The sequence below is a fragment of the Ranitomeya imitator genome, chromosome 7, assembly GCF_032444005.1.
Source record: "Ranitomeya imitator isolate aRanImi1 chromosome 7, aRanImi1.pri, whole genome shotgun sequence".
Lineage (NCBI taxonomy): Eukaryota > Metazoa > Chordata > Amphibia > Anura > Dendrobatidae > Ranitomeya > Ranitomeya imitator.
In genome coordinates, this window is record NC_091288.1 from 90,069,977 (window position 1) to 90,087,890 (window position 17,914).

At 43.9% G+C, this 17,914-nt stretch overlaps 1 protein-coding gene across 3 annotated transcripts in view; it reads left to right on the plus strand.

Moving 5' to 3' along the window:
* Positions 1–17,914, plus strand: part of NBEAL1 (neurobeachin like 1) — a 287,965-nt gene that overhangs the window by 25,431 nt on the left and 244,620 nt on the right. For all 3 annotated transcript variants that reach the window (XM_069733637.1, XM_069733636.1, XM_069733638.1), the window contains exon 2: positions 14,008–14,506. In XM_069733637.1, the coding sequence (XP_069589738.1) occupies positions 14,456–14,506 (51 nt within the window). In that variant the 5' untranslated portion in view covers positions 14,008–14,455. The remainder of the gene's footprint in view (positions 1–14,007; positions 14,507–17,914) is intronic.

The window sequence follows — 17,914 nt, forward strand, 5'->3', positions numbered from 1 at the left end:
TGGCCACACAGGGATAGTTAGTTTAATGTGTTGAAGCGGTAGGCCAATCTGAACAAATGAGTTTTTAGGGCACGCTTAAACTATGGGGATTAATCGTATTAACCTGGGTAGTGCATTCCGAAGAATCAGCGCAGCATGTGTAAAGTCTTGGAGACGGGAGTGGGAGATTCTGATTATTGAGGATGCTAACCTCAGGTCATTAGCGGAGCAGAGGGCTCGGGTAGGGTGGTAGACTGAGACCAGAGAGGAGATGTCGGGTGGTGCTGAGCTATGGAGTGCTTTGTGGATGAGGGTAGTAGTTTTGTACTGGATTCTGGAGTGGATGGGTAGCCAGCGTAATGACTGGCACAAGGTAGAGGCATCGGTGTAACGGTTGGTGAGGAATATGATCCTGGCAGCAGCATTCAGGACAGATTGGAGCCGGGAGAGTTTGGTAAGAGGGAGGCCGATTAGTAGAGAGTTACAATAGTCCAGACGAGAATGAATAAGTGAAACCGTAAGGCCATGTGCACACGTTCAGGTTTTTTTGCGTTTTTTTTCACATTTTTTCATGCTAAAAACGCTATAAAAACTCATTAAAAATGCATACATTATGCATTCTATCATTTAGAATGCATTTTGCATGTTTTGTGCACATGGATGCGTTTTTTCCGCAAAAAAACGCATCGCGGTAAAAAAATGAGCATGTCCATTATTTTTGCGGATTTTCTGCGTTTTTCCAGCAATTCTATGCATTTGGGAAAAAACGCACCAAAAACGCGTGAAAATCGCGGTAAAAACGCATGCGGATTTCTGCCAGAAATGTCTGGTTTTTGTCAGGAAAATTTCTGCAAGAAATCCTGACGTGTGCACATACCCTAAGAGTTTTTGCAGAGTCGAAAGTAAGAAAAGGGCGAATTCTGGAAATTTTTTGAGATGCAGATAAGAAGAGCGAGCCAGTGATCGGATGTGGGGGGTGAATGAAAGCTCGGAATCAAGTATGACCCCAAGGCAGCGGGCATGTTGCTTTGGAGTAATGGTGGAACCACACATGGAGATGGCAATGTCAGGCAAAGATAGGTTAGTAGAGGGAGAAAACATGAGGAGTTCAGTTTTTGACAGGTTCAGATAGAGGGAGGACATGATGTTCGAGACAGCGGTAAGACAATCACTGATGTTTTCTAAAAAGGTTGGCGTGATATCAGGAGAAGTGTATAATTGGGTGTCGTCAGCATAGAGATGGTACTGGAAACCAAATCTACTGATTGTTTGTCCAATAGGGGCAATATACAAAGAGAAGAGGAGGGGGCCTAGGACTGATCCTTGAGGAACCCCAACAGTAAGGGGAAGGTGAGAGGAGGAGGAACCAGCAAAAGATACAGTGAAAGAGCGGTCAGAAAGATAGGAGGAGAACCAGGAGAGAACGGTGTCCTTGAGGCCGATGGAGTGGAGCATAGTGAGGAGGAGCTGATGATCCACAGTGTCGAATGCTGCGGAGAGATCCAAGAGAATTAGTATGGAGTAGTGACCATTAGATTTAGCTGTTAGTAGGTCATTAGAGACTTTAGTGAGGGCAGTTTCAGTAGAGTGTAAAGAGCGGAAGCCAGATTGAAGAGGGTCGAGAAGAGAGTTATCTGAGAGATAGCGGGTAATACGGGAGTGGACCAGGCGTTCGAGGAGTTTAGAGATGAAGGGAAGATTAGAGACAGGTCTATAATTAGGGGCACCGTTTTGATCAAGGGATGGTTTTTTAAGTAATGGATCTATGATGGCATGATAAAATGAGGAGGGAAAATACCAGAAGAGAGAGGTTGAATATTTTTGTTAGGTGAGTGGTGACAGCCGGGGAAAGGGACTGGATGAGATGTGACGGAATGGGGTCACTGGTGCAAGTGGTTGGGCGAGAAGATGCAAGGAGCCTGATTACTTCTTCTGTAACTGGTTCAAAGTGAGAGAGTGAACTAGATGCAGTGGGGGAGGGAGGACAGTGCATGGAATGAAGGGATTGGGAGATAATTTCCTGTCGAATGTGATCAATTTTTTCTTTGAAGTAATTGGTAAGTATTGCAATTATCAGGGCCCTGAGCAGGTGGGGGGCCCACTCGTTGGCACTTGCCCCCCCCCCTTCCCGTGGCTCAGGGCCCTGGCACTTGTCCAGATGCACCGGATGCTAGCGCCAACCCTGTAGCTAAGCATTTCTCCTCTTTTGTTTTAGCGAATGTTGAAGGTCTCAGCACCTGGACCCCCACTGATCAAAACATCTGACATGTCTATATAACATAGCAAAAGTTTTTTTTTTTAACAGTGCAGTTATACTTTAAAGACTGCCTCTAGTTACTATTTAACAATTTTTTTTTGGTCATCGTATTCCTGCAGCTGGCAATAAGAGATAGTCTGCAAAACCTGGAACTCAGATTCACAAAGGGAGGAAATTGTTTACTGCTGCCAGAACCCTTAAAATTGATTCCATCTTGAAGAGACATGCTGGAAAAGGGGTAATTGTGGTTCAAGCCACTCAGCAGGGCTATTTAATGATTGAGTGATTGCTCGAGCTGAAACCCTTCCTTGTAGCTATGGCCAACCCTCAGGTAACACTACGTGAAGGTCAATGGACACAGGTGGCTGAATTGAAGGAATTGCTTCATCACCCATTTACACTGACTAAAAATTACAAGCTAAGGGTTTAACTCCTGGCAATTTCATAAAGGAGTGGAAGAACTTGTTTTGCCTGTCCAAGGTTTAATCGCAGATGGCACTGCTACTTCAATGAAATGGAGATAGGCACTGCGATTAGAAAATAAAAATCTTCTGGCAGCTGTTTATGTGGACCTGGAGTCATCGTATATTGCTGGATGATCAACCGGTTAATAAAGGAAAAGAAGCTCTGATTGAGGTAGCAGTTAGGATGAGTGGGCTACAGGATGGCCAAGAGCAAGAGGACTCGGGACTTGCTGGTGCTACTGCTGCCGCCGTTCCTTCATCCTCATCAGATGAGGAGTTTCATTTTAAAAGGTATTTGGACGACATGTAGCGGGCAAAGCTTTGCCACATGGAAAAAGATTTGACTTCCATAGCAATCTGACTGACTAGATTTCAGCAAAATTTTTCACTTGCTCTCAAATAAGTAGAAGAGTTCAACCGTTCATCAAAACTGACTGTACGAGGCAATTCCTTTATACCCTGAAATTGTTAGAGATGTTGCCCATGTGGTTACTGCTTTGCAGCCAACCCAAGTTAGTGTAGAGAGGTTGTTCTCTAGCCTTAAAATAATTAGGTAAGATTTGAAGTCCTCTATGAAGAAGTATCTGATGGAGGCGATACTATTTCTCAGGACAAATTCATAGACTGCACAAATGTTATTCTGTACATTTTTGTTGAAAACTTTTTCCCCCCACTTACTGCATAGTGTAATGGATATTTACAGTTAAAGTTTTTTGTATTCTAAAGTTGTAGTCCAATAAATATATTTTATGTTCTGTCTAAATAGCTTGATTATTGTTTCAAAATGGCGATAAAAAGCCGGATGTTACCAATTTACTTCAGTAAATGTATCACTTAAACATGAGCCATGTATAAGGGAGTCTGAGTTTGAGTCACGATTCCACAGCCCTGTGTGAGGACTTATATCCTAGAGATGCCCCCATTTTCTTTGATTGGAAATCCCATAAATAGTAAAATAATCACGTCAAATAACTTGTAACATAGTAAATATTTTAATGCATGAATATTTTCTGAGATACCAGTTACACAATGGTAGTAACAGCTTGCAGGATTTTTTCCGTTTTAATCTGTGCAGCATTTTCATCATTGTGTTTAAACCATTCTATTTAGCGAATGTCTTACGCCAGGGTTCCCGTGCGAATTTGACCTTATTTTTTGGCTTTACAACAGTTTATATGTTCAGTGCAGTTTGCAGGATACAATACTCATTCCGGTCATTGGTGCATTCAGCTCAGGTCATGTGTAATAACCTGGTAATGTTATCTGTGTGGTGTAATCAGACTCTCCTCAGTAGTATTCTCAGAGCGTACCTTCATAAATATAATGGCACGTTTGGATGGCTTCTTATAGAGCTTTATTTTACAAAGTGTCATGGTGATTGAATTTCAAATTAGTTGGGCCGGGGTAAGACGAGCATCCAGAAAACGTAGGCGATTTTCATCTGTATTGGCATCCACATTTATTCATTAGCAGTTTAACCAGGTAGTGACTGGGCTAATTTTTTTAAAAATCTGACCAGTGTCACTTTATGTAGTAATTAGTCTGGAAAGCTTGACTATATTCCATTGATTTTGAAGGTTTTTTTTTTGTGACTCTTCATGTTTTTATGTTAATGGAAAATTTAGTTCGATATGTTTTGCGTTAATTTATAAAAAAAAAATCAGAAATTAGATTTTATTTTTTTTTTAAATGCAATTTTCAAACTTTGACTGATTATCCCTTTTAATACAGAGTCATTCCACAGAAAATATTAATAAATACGGTAACTTTTCCCTCCTGTCTGCTTTATTTACATCAGCATAATTTATAAAATGATGTTTTACTTTGTTAGAATTTTAGAAGGTTTAAAAATGTAGCAGTAATTTTTCATTTTTTTTTTTTTTAGGAAATGTACAAAACCTATACATATACTTTTTTTTTTTTTTTTTTTTTTTAGGGACCTATTCAGTTATGAAATGACTTTGGGGGTCCTATATACTGGAAACCCCCCAAAAGTGATACCATTTTAAAATCCGCACCCCTCAATGTATTCAAAATTGCTTTCAGGTAGTTCATTAACCCTTCAGGTGCTTTTCAGTAACACGTGTCTGCAAAAAAATTTTTTTTTTTTTAAGAGCTGTTTTGGTTACGTAATCTTTGTTTTTAAGTGCGCTGAATCCGAAAATGACCTCCGTTTTGTCATAGGACATCACATTTTCTGACAATTTAAGTAACTACCGTATGTTAAATAAGACAATACCTCAAAATAAATGAAAATAGACTCATAAAATTAATTTTTTATTACAAATGTTTCATGAAAATGATTTTTTAACTTCAGTGAGCTCACTAACACACACTAAGGCTATGTGCACACGCTGCGGATTAGGCTTAGGAATTTCTGGTGCGGATTCTGCCTCTCCTGGCAGAAAACGCAGCTGCGGGTTTGTTGCGTTTTATGCGGATCCGCAGTGTTTTTTGTGCGTTTTTGCTGCGGTTTCTTTGCGGATTTGCTGCATTTTTTACCCCTGCGGATTTCTATAATGGAATGGGTACAAAAACGCTGCAGATTCACAAAAAAGAAGTGACATGCTACTTCTTTTAAACTGCAGCGTTTCCGCAGCGGACTTTCCGCAAAGTGTGCACAGCATATTTTTTTTTCTCATTGAGTTACATGGTACTGTAAATCAATTGCGGATCTGCAGCGTTTCTGCACCGCAAAAAACGCTGCGGATCCGCAGAGAATCCGCAACGTGTGCACATAGCCTAAAATTGATTCTTCTTCCCTGTGAGGCTTCTCTTGGTACATTTACGCTTGTAAGTAGCATCTGGAATGTCTCTCTGAAGCGTCCAACAGTAGTCTGCCATCATTGTAATGCTCCATCTTCCCTGGTATCTTCTTTCCATCTCTTTAATGTCCTGGTGGAATCGTTCACCTTGCTCTTCAATCACAGCTCCCAAATTTTCAGGAAAGTTGTCAAGGTGGGAATAGAGGAAATGCACTTTCAAACTCATCAGGCAACCTAAAGCTTGAAATGCTTTCAGCATTCGTCCGATTTTTTTTTTTTTTTTTTTTTTTTTTTTGTAGTCGGGGTCTTTGTTATTGCCTAAAAATTTCTCTACGACCTCTTTAAATGCAAACCACGCTTCTTTTTGAGGATGCATCATGGTATTGATAAACTCTTCATCAGCTATAAGCCTTCTAATGTCTGGTCCGACGAACACACCTTCCTTCAATTTTGCCTCCGAGAGACCTGGAAACTTGGTGACCAAGTATTTGAAGCATTCTCCATCTTTTGGAAGTGATTTTACGAATTGCTTCATCAATCCCAATTTTATGTGGAGAGGTGATAGAAGAACTTTATGGGGAGGAACCAAAGTTTCTCGGAGGACATTTTTTTCACCAACTGTGAGCACCCTCGTCTGCCAATTCTTCTTGGTCCAGTGATTTTGTCGGTCTCTACTGTCCCATAGACACAGAAAACAAGGGTATTTGGTAAACCAAAGACTAATACATAATACTAAATTTGAAGAGAATTTTGCATTTTGTGGCAAATCCTGACGTCCAGGATTTTTTCAATATTTTTTTTTCGTTTTCGGCACACCAAAATACATTTAAATTAGATGAAAATAATCAAACAGCTTTTTAGTTGCAGACCTTTGTAATTAATGCAAAGTGGCATGACAGGAATGAAAACGTTTATTTTTACAACCTAACTTCTGAACAGGCCGCTATAGCCAGCAGACTCTAAGGCCATGTTCACACAATCCTTTTTTTAATGCGGAACCGCCGCGATTTTCCCGCTGCGGGTCCGCAGCGGTTTTCCATGCAGGGTACATTACAATGTACCCTATGGAAAACAGGAACTGCTGTGCCCACATTGCGGAAAATAACGAAAAAAGCCGCGCTGAATAGCTGCGGTAAAAAAGAAGTACCATGTCACTTCTTTTTGCGGAACTGCAGCGGTTCTGCACCCATAGACCTCCATTGTGAGGTCAAACCCGCAGTAAAACCCGCAGACGAAAAAAATATCTGCGGGTTTTCTGCGGTTTGTGGTGCAGAACCGCTGCAGCAGGAAGTGCGTGGGCAGAGTGTGGCTGCCCCCCCCCCCCCGTGCCCCAATCCCACCCCCCCATGCTCCGATGCCACCCCCGTGCTCCGATGCCACCCCCCCGTGCTCCGACGCCCCCCCGTGCCCTAATCTCCCCCCCTTATACTTACCGGGCCTCCCGGTGTCCGTCCGGCCGTCTTCTCCCTGGGCGCCGCCATCTTCCAAAATGGCGGGCGCATGCGCAGTGCGCCCGCCGAATCTGCCGGCCGGCAGATTCGTTCCAGGCACATTTTGATCACTGTGATAACCTCACAGTGATCAAAATAAAAAAAAAGGTAAATGCCCCCCCCCCCCCCTTATCACCCCCATAGGTAGTAACAATAATAAAATAAAGAAATTTTTTTTTTCCCACTACAGTTAGAACTAGGGTTAGGGGTAGGGTTAGGGGTAGGGGTAGGGGTAGGGTATTTTCAGCCATTTTAACCCTAAGAAAACTTCCTAGAAAACACACAGACTCTGCAGAGAAAACTGCATAAAAAACTGCACTAAAAAACGCATCAAAAAACGCACCAAAAAGCACCAAAAAACGCACCTGCGTTTTCTGCCAAGAGCTGCGGTATTTAGTGCAGAAAAAACAGCAGGGAAATCAGGAACGTGTGAACATGGCCTAAGGCCGTTATTTGGCCATGACTCGCCACACAACCAGCCCTACCCTCTCCTAGTGTATCCTCACCCATGCCCTGCAGACTGTGAGCCTTCGCGGGCAGGATCCTCTCTCCTTCTATACTTGTGTGTGCCTTCTTTTTGCTCATGTTTATTGTATCTGTCTATATATGCCCCCTTTTCACATGTAAAGTGCCATGGAATAAATAGCGCTATCAAAAAAGTATAATGGGAAGGACGTTCCTGCAGACCCAGAGAGGCGGGGAGAGCCAGAAAACGGCGCGCAACAACAGGGAGATAATAAGAGAGCGCGCGAAGCAGAGCAGTGTGGCGCCAAAGCAGAGCAGCACGCAGAGCGATGAGTGGCACGCTCTGCTTCTTTTGTCCCCTGCACGGAGTACCGACGCTGCGAGGGGTCGCATAGAAAGAACCCGATCGCCTGCAGAGCCAAGCGTGCCCACCAGCAATTTGGAGAGAAGGACCGCTGCAGAGCCGAATACACAGAGCTGAGCCGTGCACACCGAGGAGAGCTAAGCCAGCTGGGCAGCCACCAGAGAGAGAAGTTCCCTGCCCTGAGAGCACCAGCAGCGTGCAAACCAGTGCCTGTTGTCGCCCACCACCAACAGCGGGGACCAGAGAGAAAGAAACGTGCAGTCTGAGACCGGTCTCCGAGTCCGTGCGTACTACACATGTGCCCCATAAGAGTGACCGGGGACAGTACAGACCTTTGCATCCTGACTGTGCCAGTAAACACCTGCTGAGCCACGCTGGGCTCGTACAAGACCGTGACCTGCATTACCGTCAGCTACTTTGGGCCCGTTGACCCAGACTGTCAGGAGAGTTGTGCAGGAGACACGTCGGGCTTAGATAGTACCGTGGCCTGTAACCTTGTAGGCATCTACAGTATATGGACTAGGGCAGTGGAAGGTACCGGAGACCGACAACTGTCAACAGAAGACAGGGGTATTGTCGTCTGCTTGACCCCATTAATGAGGACACTGCGTTGGCCGTTGCCGGCACCATTGAGTTCGCAGCAGGAGCTGCAGTATTGACTTCCTTATATGTTTTTCCAATACTTGAACCATTTTACTGTGCCTTTAACCCCTTAGCGACCGCCGATACGCCTTTTAACGGCGGCCGCTAAGGGTACTTAAACCACAGCGCCGTTAATTAACGGCGCTGTGGAAAAAGTCCATAGCGCCCCCCAGAGGCCGATTTTCTCCGAGGGTAGCCGAGACCCAGAGAACATGATTCGGGGGGTTTTTAACCCACCCCGCATTTGCGATCGCCGGTAATTAACCGTTTACCGGCGATCGCAAAAAAAACAAACAAACAAAAAAAAAAAAAGCGATCTCTTTTTAATTTCTCTGTCCTCCGATGTGATCGCACATCGGAGGACAGAGAAAAGGGGTCCCAGGTGGCCCCCCAATACTCACCTAGCTCCCCCGATGCTCCTCGTGTCTCCCGGTGGGCGCCGCCATCTTCAAAATGGCGGGCGCATGCGCAGTGCGCCCGCCGGCCGGCACCGGGAGAATCTTTGGGGTCTCGGCTGCCGGGGGTAGCCGAGACCCCAAAGAGCATGATCGGGGTCGGTATTACCGACCCCTGTTTTGCGATCGCCGGTAATTAACTGTTTACTGGCGACCGCAAAAAAAAAAAAAAAGTAAAGTGTAATTCTCTGTCCTCTGATGTGATCGCACATCAGAGGACAGAGAAATAGGGGGATTCGGGGACCCTAGCATACTCACCTAGGTCCCTGGATCCTCTTGCTGCTCCTCCTGGCCGCCGGCAGCAGAACATGGCGGACGCATGCCCAGTGCGCCCGCCATCTGTCTCCATCTGCCGGCCGGCAGGAGAACAGCAGTTGGGGCTAAAATTAGGGGTAGGGTTAGGGGTAGGGGTAGGGTTAGGGTTAGGGGTAGGGCTAGGGTTAGTGCTAGGGTTGGGGCTAAATTTAGGGTTAGGGTTGGGGCTAAATTTAGGGTTAGGGTTGGGGCTAAACTTAGGGTTAGGCTTCTTTCACACTTACGTCGGTACGGGGCCGTCGCAATGCGTCGGCCCGACATACCGACGCACGTTGTGAAAATTGTGCACAACGTGGGCAGCAGCTGTAGTTTTTCAACACATCCGCTGCCCAATCTATGTCCTGGGGAGGAGGGGGCGGAGTTACGGCCACGCATGCGTGGTCAGAAATGGCGGATGCGACGTACAAAAAAACGTTTCATTGAACGTTTTTTTGTGCCGACGCTCCGCCAAAACACAACTGATCCAGTGCACGACGGACGCGACGTGTGGCCATCCGTCACGATCCGTCGGCAATACAAGTCTATGGGCAAAAAACGCATCCTGCGGGCACATTTGCAGGATCCGTTTCTTGTCCAAAACGACGGATTGCGACGGAATGCCAAACGACGCAAGTGTGAAAGTAGCCCTAGGGCTAGGGTTGGGGCTAAAGTTAGGGCTAGGGTTGGGGCTAAAGTTAGGGTTAGAGCTGGGATTAGGGTTAGGGTTTGGATTAGGGTTGGTATTAGGGTTAGGGTTGGCATTAGGGTTACGCTTGGGATTAGGGTTAGGTTTGGGATTAGGGTTAAGGTTAGGGTTGTGATTAGGGGTGTATTGGGATTAGGGTTAGGTTTGAGGTTAGGGTTGAGATTAGGATTAGGGGTGTGTTGGATTTAGGGTTTTGATTAGGGTTATGGTTAGGGTTGACATTAGGGTTGTTTTGGGGTAAGGGTTGTGATTATGGTTAGGGTTAGTGATCAGGATTATGGATCAGGTTGGGATTAGGGTTAGGGGTGTGTTGGGGTTAGGGTTGGAGCTAGAATTGGGGGGTTTCCACTGTTTAGGTACATCAGGGGGTCTCCAAACACGACAGCCAATTTTGCGCTCAAAAAGTCAAATGGTGCTCCCTCCCTTCTGAGCTCTGCCGTGCGCCCAAACAGTGGGTTACCCCCACATATGGGGCATCAGCGTACTCGGGATAAATTGGACAACAACTATTGCAGTCCAATTTCTCCTGTTACCCTTGTGAAAATAAAAACTTGGGGGCTACAATATCTTTTTTTGTGGAAAAAAAAATATTTTTTATTTTCACGACTCTGCATTCTAAACTTCTGTGAAGCACTTGGGCATTCAAAGTTCTCACCACACATCTAGATAAGTTCCTTGGGGGGTCTAGTTTCCAAAATGGGGTCACTTGTGGGGGGTTACTACAGTTTAGGTACATCAGGGGCTCTGCAATCGCAACATAATGCCCACAGACCATTCTATCAAAGTCTGCATTCCAAAAAGGCGCTCCTTCCCTTCCGAGCTCTGCCGTGCGCCCAAACAGTGGTTTACCCCCACATGTGGCGCATCAGCGTACTCGGGATAAATTGGACAACAACTTCTGGGGTCCAATTTCTCTTGTTACCCTTGTGAAAATAAAAATTTGGTGGCTAAAAAATCTTTTTTGTGGAAAAAAAAATATTTTTTATTTTCACGGCTCTGCATTATAACCTTCTGTGAAGCACTTGGGCATTCAAGGTTCTCACCACACATCTAGATAAGTTCCATGGGGGGGTCTAGTTTCCAAAATGGGGTCACTTGTGGGGGGTTTCCACTGTTTAGGCACATCAGGGGCTCTCTAAACGTGACATGGCGTCCGATCTCAATTCCAGCCAATTCAACATTGAAAAAGTCAAACGGCGCTCCTTCACTTCTAAGTTCTGCGGTGCGCCCTAACAGTGGTTTAACCTCACATATGGGGTATTGGCGTATTCAAGAGAAATTGCATAACAAAATTTATGGTTACATTTCTGTTTTTACACTTGTGAAAATAAAAAAAATGGTTCTGAATTAAGATGTTTGCAAAAAAAAGTTAAATGTTCATTTTTTCCTTCCACATTGTTTCAGTTCCTGTGAAGCACGTAAAGGGTTAATAAACTTCTTGAATGTGGTTTTGAGAACCTTGAGGGGTGTAGTTTTTAGAATGGTGTCACGCTTCGTTATTTTCTATCATATAGACCCCTCAAAATGACTTCAAATGTGATGTGGTCCCTAAAAAAAAATGGTGTTGTAAAAATGAGAAATTGCTGGTCAACTTTTAACCCTTATAACTCCCTAACATAAAAAATTTTGTTTCCAAAATTGTGCTGATGTAAAGTAGACATGTGGGAAATGTTATTTATTAACTATTTTTCATGACATATCTCTGTGATTTAAGGGCATAAAAATACAAAGTTTGAAAATTGCAAAATTTTAAAAATTTTCGCCATATTTCCGGTTTTTTCATAAATAATCGCAAGTAATATCGAAGAAATGTTACCACTAACATGAAGTACAATATGTCACGAAAAAACAATCTCAGAATCAGCGGGATCCGTTGAAGCGTTCCAGAGTTATAACCTCATAAAGTGACAGTGGTCAGAATTGCAAAAATTGGCCCGGTCATTAAGTACCAAATTGGCTCTGTCACTAAGGGGTTAATACTGTTTGACTCTTTGCCTCCCTGCGTGAAATATTCCCCTGTAAATAAACCTGTTAATAAGACTCTCGTCCATCACTGCATACCGCATTCTTGCTTGATTTTCTTACACTATCAAGATCTCAGGGTGCCAATGGGATTAAAGGGGAATCCCCCACACACCGTTAACCATCAAGATGCCGTAGTCACTATTGACAGCATCATTTAAGGGGTTAAACGACCATAGTCGGTGCCATCACTGATTGTGGCTGATGCAGTAAGTTGTCAGCTATAATGTACAGTTGACAGCTACAGGATTGTCACCCGCCGGGGGGATGCTATTTTCTTATATTGCCGGTAACTAAGGGGTTAATATGCACTTGGCTTATCAATGGCAATGTATCCATAATGTGCACATGTAGTCTTGGGTGGGCAAGTGTTATCCATTGTCTCCAAGCGGATCATGCATGCTGTTGAGTTACATTAGTCAGTGGATCTCACATTCAGACATCCAAGTAACTGACCACGGAGATGTGTGGACCAGCCGCGCATCTCCCAACCTAAACCTGACTGCTCCAAATATCCCTTCTGGAAGCCTCATTGAGGATGTTTGCATGAAATGGCTGATTACAGAGAACAATAGACTGTATGGTGCTGCACATGCAGTTTGGGATCCATTTAAATTTCACGTGAAACCTATAGGTTTTATTCTCCTGCTAGCAGATACACTTTTTTTTTCTCTTGCGGTTCAGTCACAGGACCCCGTGCAAGATTACCATGGTTTTTATGTGATTACTACAAGTGAAACATGTTAAAATCTTGTTAAAGCCCTGTAGCCTCATGCACTGGACCAGACAGCAGAGTGCCATCGTGTGTGAATGCCTCCTTTGTGCAGTCTGCACAGGGGGAATATTGTGATGACACGGTGACTGCTGATTGACCAGAAGGGTTTGATGGCTTTAAACAGAAGCGGCCATTCCCTTTATGCCGCTCTCACTTGTGTGCAATATGCTGTGGAGCTGGAGATTGCATAGGTTATTCCTTGCAGCTTGATGCCTTTTTTTTTTATTTTTTTAAATTTACCGGTAAGATTTTCTTTGTGACTTCCCTCTATGGGAAAGTGCACAGTGCTCTGCTTTCCCATACAGGTCTCACTTGCTAATTATGGTACTTTAGTGTTGTAGGAAATACCAATACACCTTTCTAATAAGGTCCCTCTTTTGGCCTCTGTCTAGTGAATAGAGGCCTGTGAAAATATTACCAGAAAAAAGCGCACTGTGCACTTATCCTTACTCGTACATATCATAGATGCCCTAACGATGATTTCCTGATGTCCAAGTCTCTTCAATGATCAGGTATAAGGACCTCATCATCAGTGTTACGTGTATGTCAGTACTAGGCCATGTTCAGTGTTTGGTCAGTATTTTTATGTAAGTATTTGTAAGTCAAAACCAGGAGTGGGTGATAAATCCAGAAGTGGTGACTTGTTTCTATTATACTTTTCCTCTGATTGTTCCTCTCCTGATTTTGGCTTACAAATACTTATGTAAAATACTGATTGTGTAAATAAGCCCTTAGGCTGGGTTTCCACATCTGGGCCAGGATTGCAGTACCCGGCCCAACTGCGGGGTCTCCTTCTATATGTCTGTGGGGCCGTTGGCTCAGGTCTGGAGAGCCGTCGGTCAGGCCAGGTTTTCTGATCTGTGCATGGACCATGTCTCACAGACCCGGCTTACGTGTAAATACATAGACTTGATTCCTTGTGAACTGTTATCTCCCTGAAGCACTTGAATTGATGCAGCATATTGGGTTTGTTCACATGCTATGTTCTTGCCACGCTTTTCTCACCGTGTAATAACTGCAGTGTTTAACAGTACCGGCAAAGGGAATGACATTTCTCATATCTCATGCATATGTTGCTTTTTTTTCTGTGTATTTGTACATTCAAAGCGTTTTTTTTCTGATCTACAGTATGTCAATTCTTACACCATTTGTTTTACCTATTTAAATAAATGAAAAAAATTGCAACAAAATTGCACAATTTTTCAGCCAAAACTGGAAAAATCAGCCCCAAATCCTCAGTGTGCAGATATCCGTAGAAGGGTTTCCATTGTGAATGGTTTTGCAGGGATCATAAACCGCTTGTTATTAATACATTGTCTTTTATCCTAGGTGGCTCAGCGTTATTCTACCCATCACCACGTGACCAGCTGGTCTTCCTGATATCTCTGCCTTGATTCTCATCACTGGGAATGGATGTAAGACTACCTGGTGCTGAAGCTAATGAAGGCGCTCTGGAGTATAAGAACTAACGTGTCTGCTGCCTACACTTCATAGATCATCCCACAAGTCCGTTTTATCGGGCCACCAGTTTAGTTTTTTTTTTTGTCTCCAGGTAGTTTGGTCGTTATAAGCATGTCCAAGTCCTGTTAAGCTGGTTTTGTGCTGGTTTGATCTGCAGAGAACTCGCCTCTGTGCTTTCTTTTTATCTTGTTTTGTTTGTTTGGTGGGAGTACATCACCGTTGACGGTAATGTAAACTACGGAGGATGAAACGCTAGACAATGTTGATGGACTGGTTCTGAGACATATTTGTGAAATTGTGAAGTGGAGGTCACAGGATGGCATCCAAGGAGAGACTCTGCGAGCTGTGGATGCTGTATTGCAGCAAGGTAAGCCTCTCCTTCCCCACCGTATAATATGTCTTCCTTCATGGTGGACGCGAGGAGTGTCAATAAAGTGATTGTGAGCTGCTGCTCTGGTAAAAGCACCTATTTAATGAGAAAAAATAATCCGGCCTTTTAAAGATAAATTAAGAAATACTCACATTCACAGATGGAAGTGTTAGCACCCTTAAAATTGTTCCACACAATGAAGTTTCTTCCAAAAACTTATTGTTATTTCATATGTTTTGTTAAGCACATGTGTATTTTTCCGGCACATTTTGGGAGTTTTGTGGGACAATTTCAAGGGTGCCAACCTTTTTGGCCATGACGGTACATGTTTATTGCAGAATCTGGATGTTGGAAATTACAGCACTCCATACTTATATCTCACTAGATTGTGGCCCGATTCTAACGCATCGGGTATTCTAGAATATGCATTTCCACGTAGTATATGGACAATGATGATTCCAGATTTCACGGCAGACTGTGCCCATCGCTGATTGGTCGAGGCAACCTTTATGACATCATCGTCGCCATGGCAACCATTATGACATCTACGTCGATACTGTGCCCATCGCTGATTGGTCGAGGCGAATTCGCGGTAGACTGTGCCCGTCGCTGATTGGTCGAGGCAACCTTTATGACATCATCGTCGCCATGCTGTGCCTGTCGCTGATTGGTCGAGGCCTGGCGGCCTCGACCAATCAGAGTGGCGGGATTTCCAGGACAGACAGACAGAAAAACCCTTAGACAATTATATATATAGATAGATGATTGATTTTGGTCTTGAAATGTTGACTTTGTGGACCCTGGCACATCCATTGAGTTTATACTCCTTTGGCCGGGTTCACACTTGCATATTCCAAGCCTCATGCACACGTTGCTTATTTTTGACTTATTGACATAGGCTATGTTCACACTAGGTGTTTTTGCAGCTTTTTTTATGCTAATCTTCAGCTGTATTTGACAGTGCCAGCTTTGTCTGAGATTTCAGAAATCTCATGCACACAGCTTGTTTATTTTGTCATCAGTATTTTGTGCTTTGCAGAATTTTTTGGACAAATGGAGAAATGTCACTACTTTCAGCGTTTTTTCAACATTTTTGTAGCGTGTGTGGGCCGTAGCGTTGGTGGGCCGTAGCGTAGCGGGTCGTAGGTTCTGATTCACTTTGTTGGCGTCATGAAACTTTTCAGGCTTTGTGACAAGTCTGTGCCGAAAAAAAAAAAAGTGACAATTATGTGGCAAATCTGCAATGTGTGCACAGGTTTCTTAGACCACCTGTGTGGCCTAAGTTTACACCACCAGTTAGTTAAATTACTTGATGTCAGAAATTTCTGCCAAAATTCTGGCACTTTTTTTTTTGGGTGCATGGAGTTGATAGCTAGGCGTTGCCTCTTTGCTGAAAAATGGCAAGGCTCATCAGAAAGTCCCATCTTCCTGTCAGCCAAGCTGCAGACAGTGTCTAAAACACATAATAAACATAGTGCAACTCCTGAAATACAGTTTATTGGTCAAATCGCACCAGAAGTCTGGCACGCTTAGCATGTTGGTCTCCCCCATTGTCTAGAGGACCCCTTTACCATGCCTGATGCATTCCTGAATGCTTAGTACATTACTGAGTGTGACCGTTTTACAGCCCTGGATATGCTGATCACTGGGGAGAGCAGGGAGGACGGCTACCTGAGCGCTGTCATTACAGCATACCCAATGCCAATAATCCACCTCCAGTCACAGTGTACCACAGGGTATATCTGCGCCTCACCACAAGAGTGACAGCGGGAGGTGTAGGTCATCTGCAACCATACGCTGCTGATGCCTCTACTTGTAAAACAGAAGCAGTAAGTATTCCTGTAAAGTGTAACCGATGTATGGGAAGATCTGGCAGCGCCTGCTCCTCGCTGCAGATAATCACTATTGCTCCAACCCCTCGCTCATCGCCCCTCACTTCTGCTCCTCCTCAATACACCTTTTATAATCATCAGCTATCATCTCTGATCTCCGTAATGTGAATGTCCGCATTTAGGCTATGTGCACACATTCAGGATTTATTGCAGAAAATTCCTGCGAAAAACCTGAAATTTTCTGCAAGAAATCTGCATGCGTTTTTTGCGCGTTTTCACAGCGTTTTGGTGCGTTTTTTTTTGCGGATTTTTGCGGACATTTCTCCTATGCATTATATAGTGGGAAATCCGCAAAATTAATGAACATGCTGCGTTTTTTACCGCGATGCGTTTTTTTTCACGGAAAAAATGCATCATGTGCACAAAAATTGCGGCATTCATTCATGATGGGATGCATAATGTATGCTGGTTTTTTGCGGTTTTATAGCGTTTTTATAGTGAAAAAACGCAAAAAAATCAGCAACGTGTGCTCACAGCCTTAATAAAACAGAGTGAATGATTAGTCGGGAAGGAGAAAAAAGACCACTTCTCTGATACTGTATGGTACAAAGTGTCTTCTCACTTGTACTATTTTTGTATTTGCAATTTTAAAAAAATCAACCTTCACTCTTCAATGAAAAATTCTATGTGCAACGTGTCCACATGAGAGAACATAATGATGTGAGCGGCTGAATATTGAGACCTAGATAATTGCAATCGTCCTAAACTCCAGAAATCCGTCTGTAACTAAAGGGTTAGAAGTTGTTCCTAAATCGGCAGTACGGAGCCCCCTGTGCGGTGCCCAGAACACACGGTGTGGCTCCCTGGTATGCGGACAAACAAGGCTGCAGTCAGGGGCAAACTGTAAGCGTCCTGAATACACTGCATGTACTGTTTGTGTGTGAACTTTAGGGCTGCATAGTTGGCATTGTTTACTTGTGCCCTGGCAGTTCCTTCACAAAATATCCATCCGTTTTATAGGATAACCTATGTCTCTTCATTATATTGTCCGTGTTACCAGTTGCTGTAGTGTGGTGGGTGTTCAGATTTTGGGGCAGACTTATCCCTGTAGATCCATTGGCACAGGTCCTGTTGATGAATCTGGTGCACCGCTCATTTGGTGCACCATTATAATCTGTCCCATAATATGTGATAAATCTATGTTTCCCTAGGGGATCTACAGTCACCATACAATACCTACTAATGATCGCTGCAATTAATTTCATTTAAAAAATACTTGCAGCAAGTTATTGTGGATTGCTGTCTATAATAAATGGGAGTGAATAGGGATGTGTTCAGTGATCGTTCAGAGTCCTAATATCCAGAAAGCAGTGAAAATGAAGCCCAATATTTTAAGCTTTAAGCCCGTTTACACATCCATGTTATGTTGCACCCTTGTGCTATTACGGGGCCACACTGCAAGCCTATGTCCTGTGAGCACGCAGTGTGTGCAGACCTGTGCTAGGCAGGCTGTGGTGACGGTCAGGATTAGTCACTACTAAGCCTTTCATTCCAGATAAGGAGAAATGAAAGG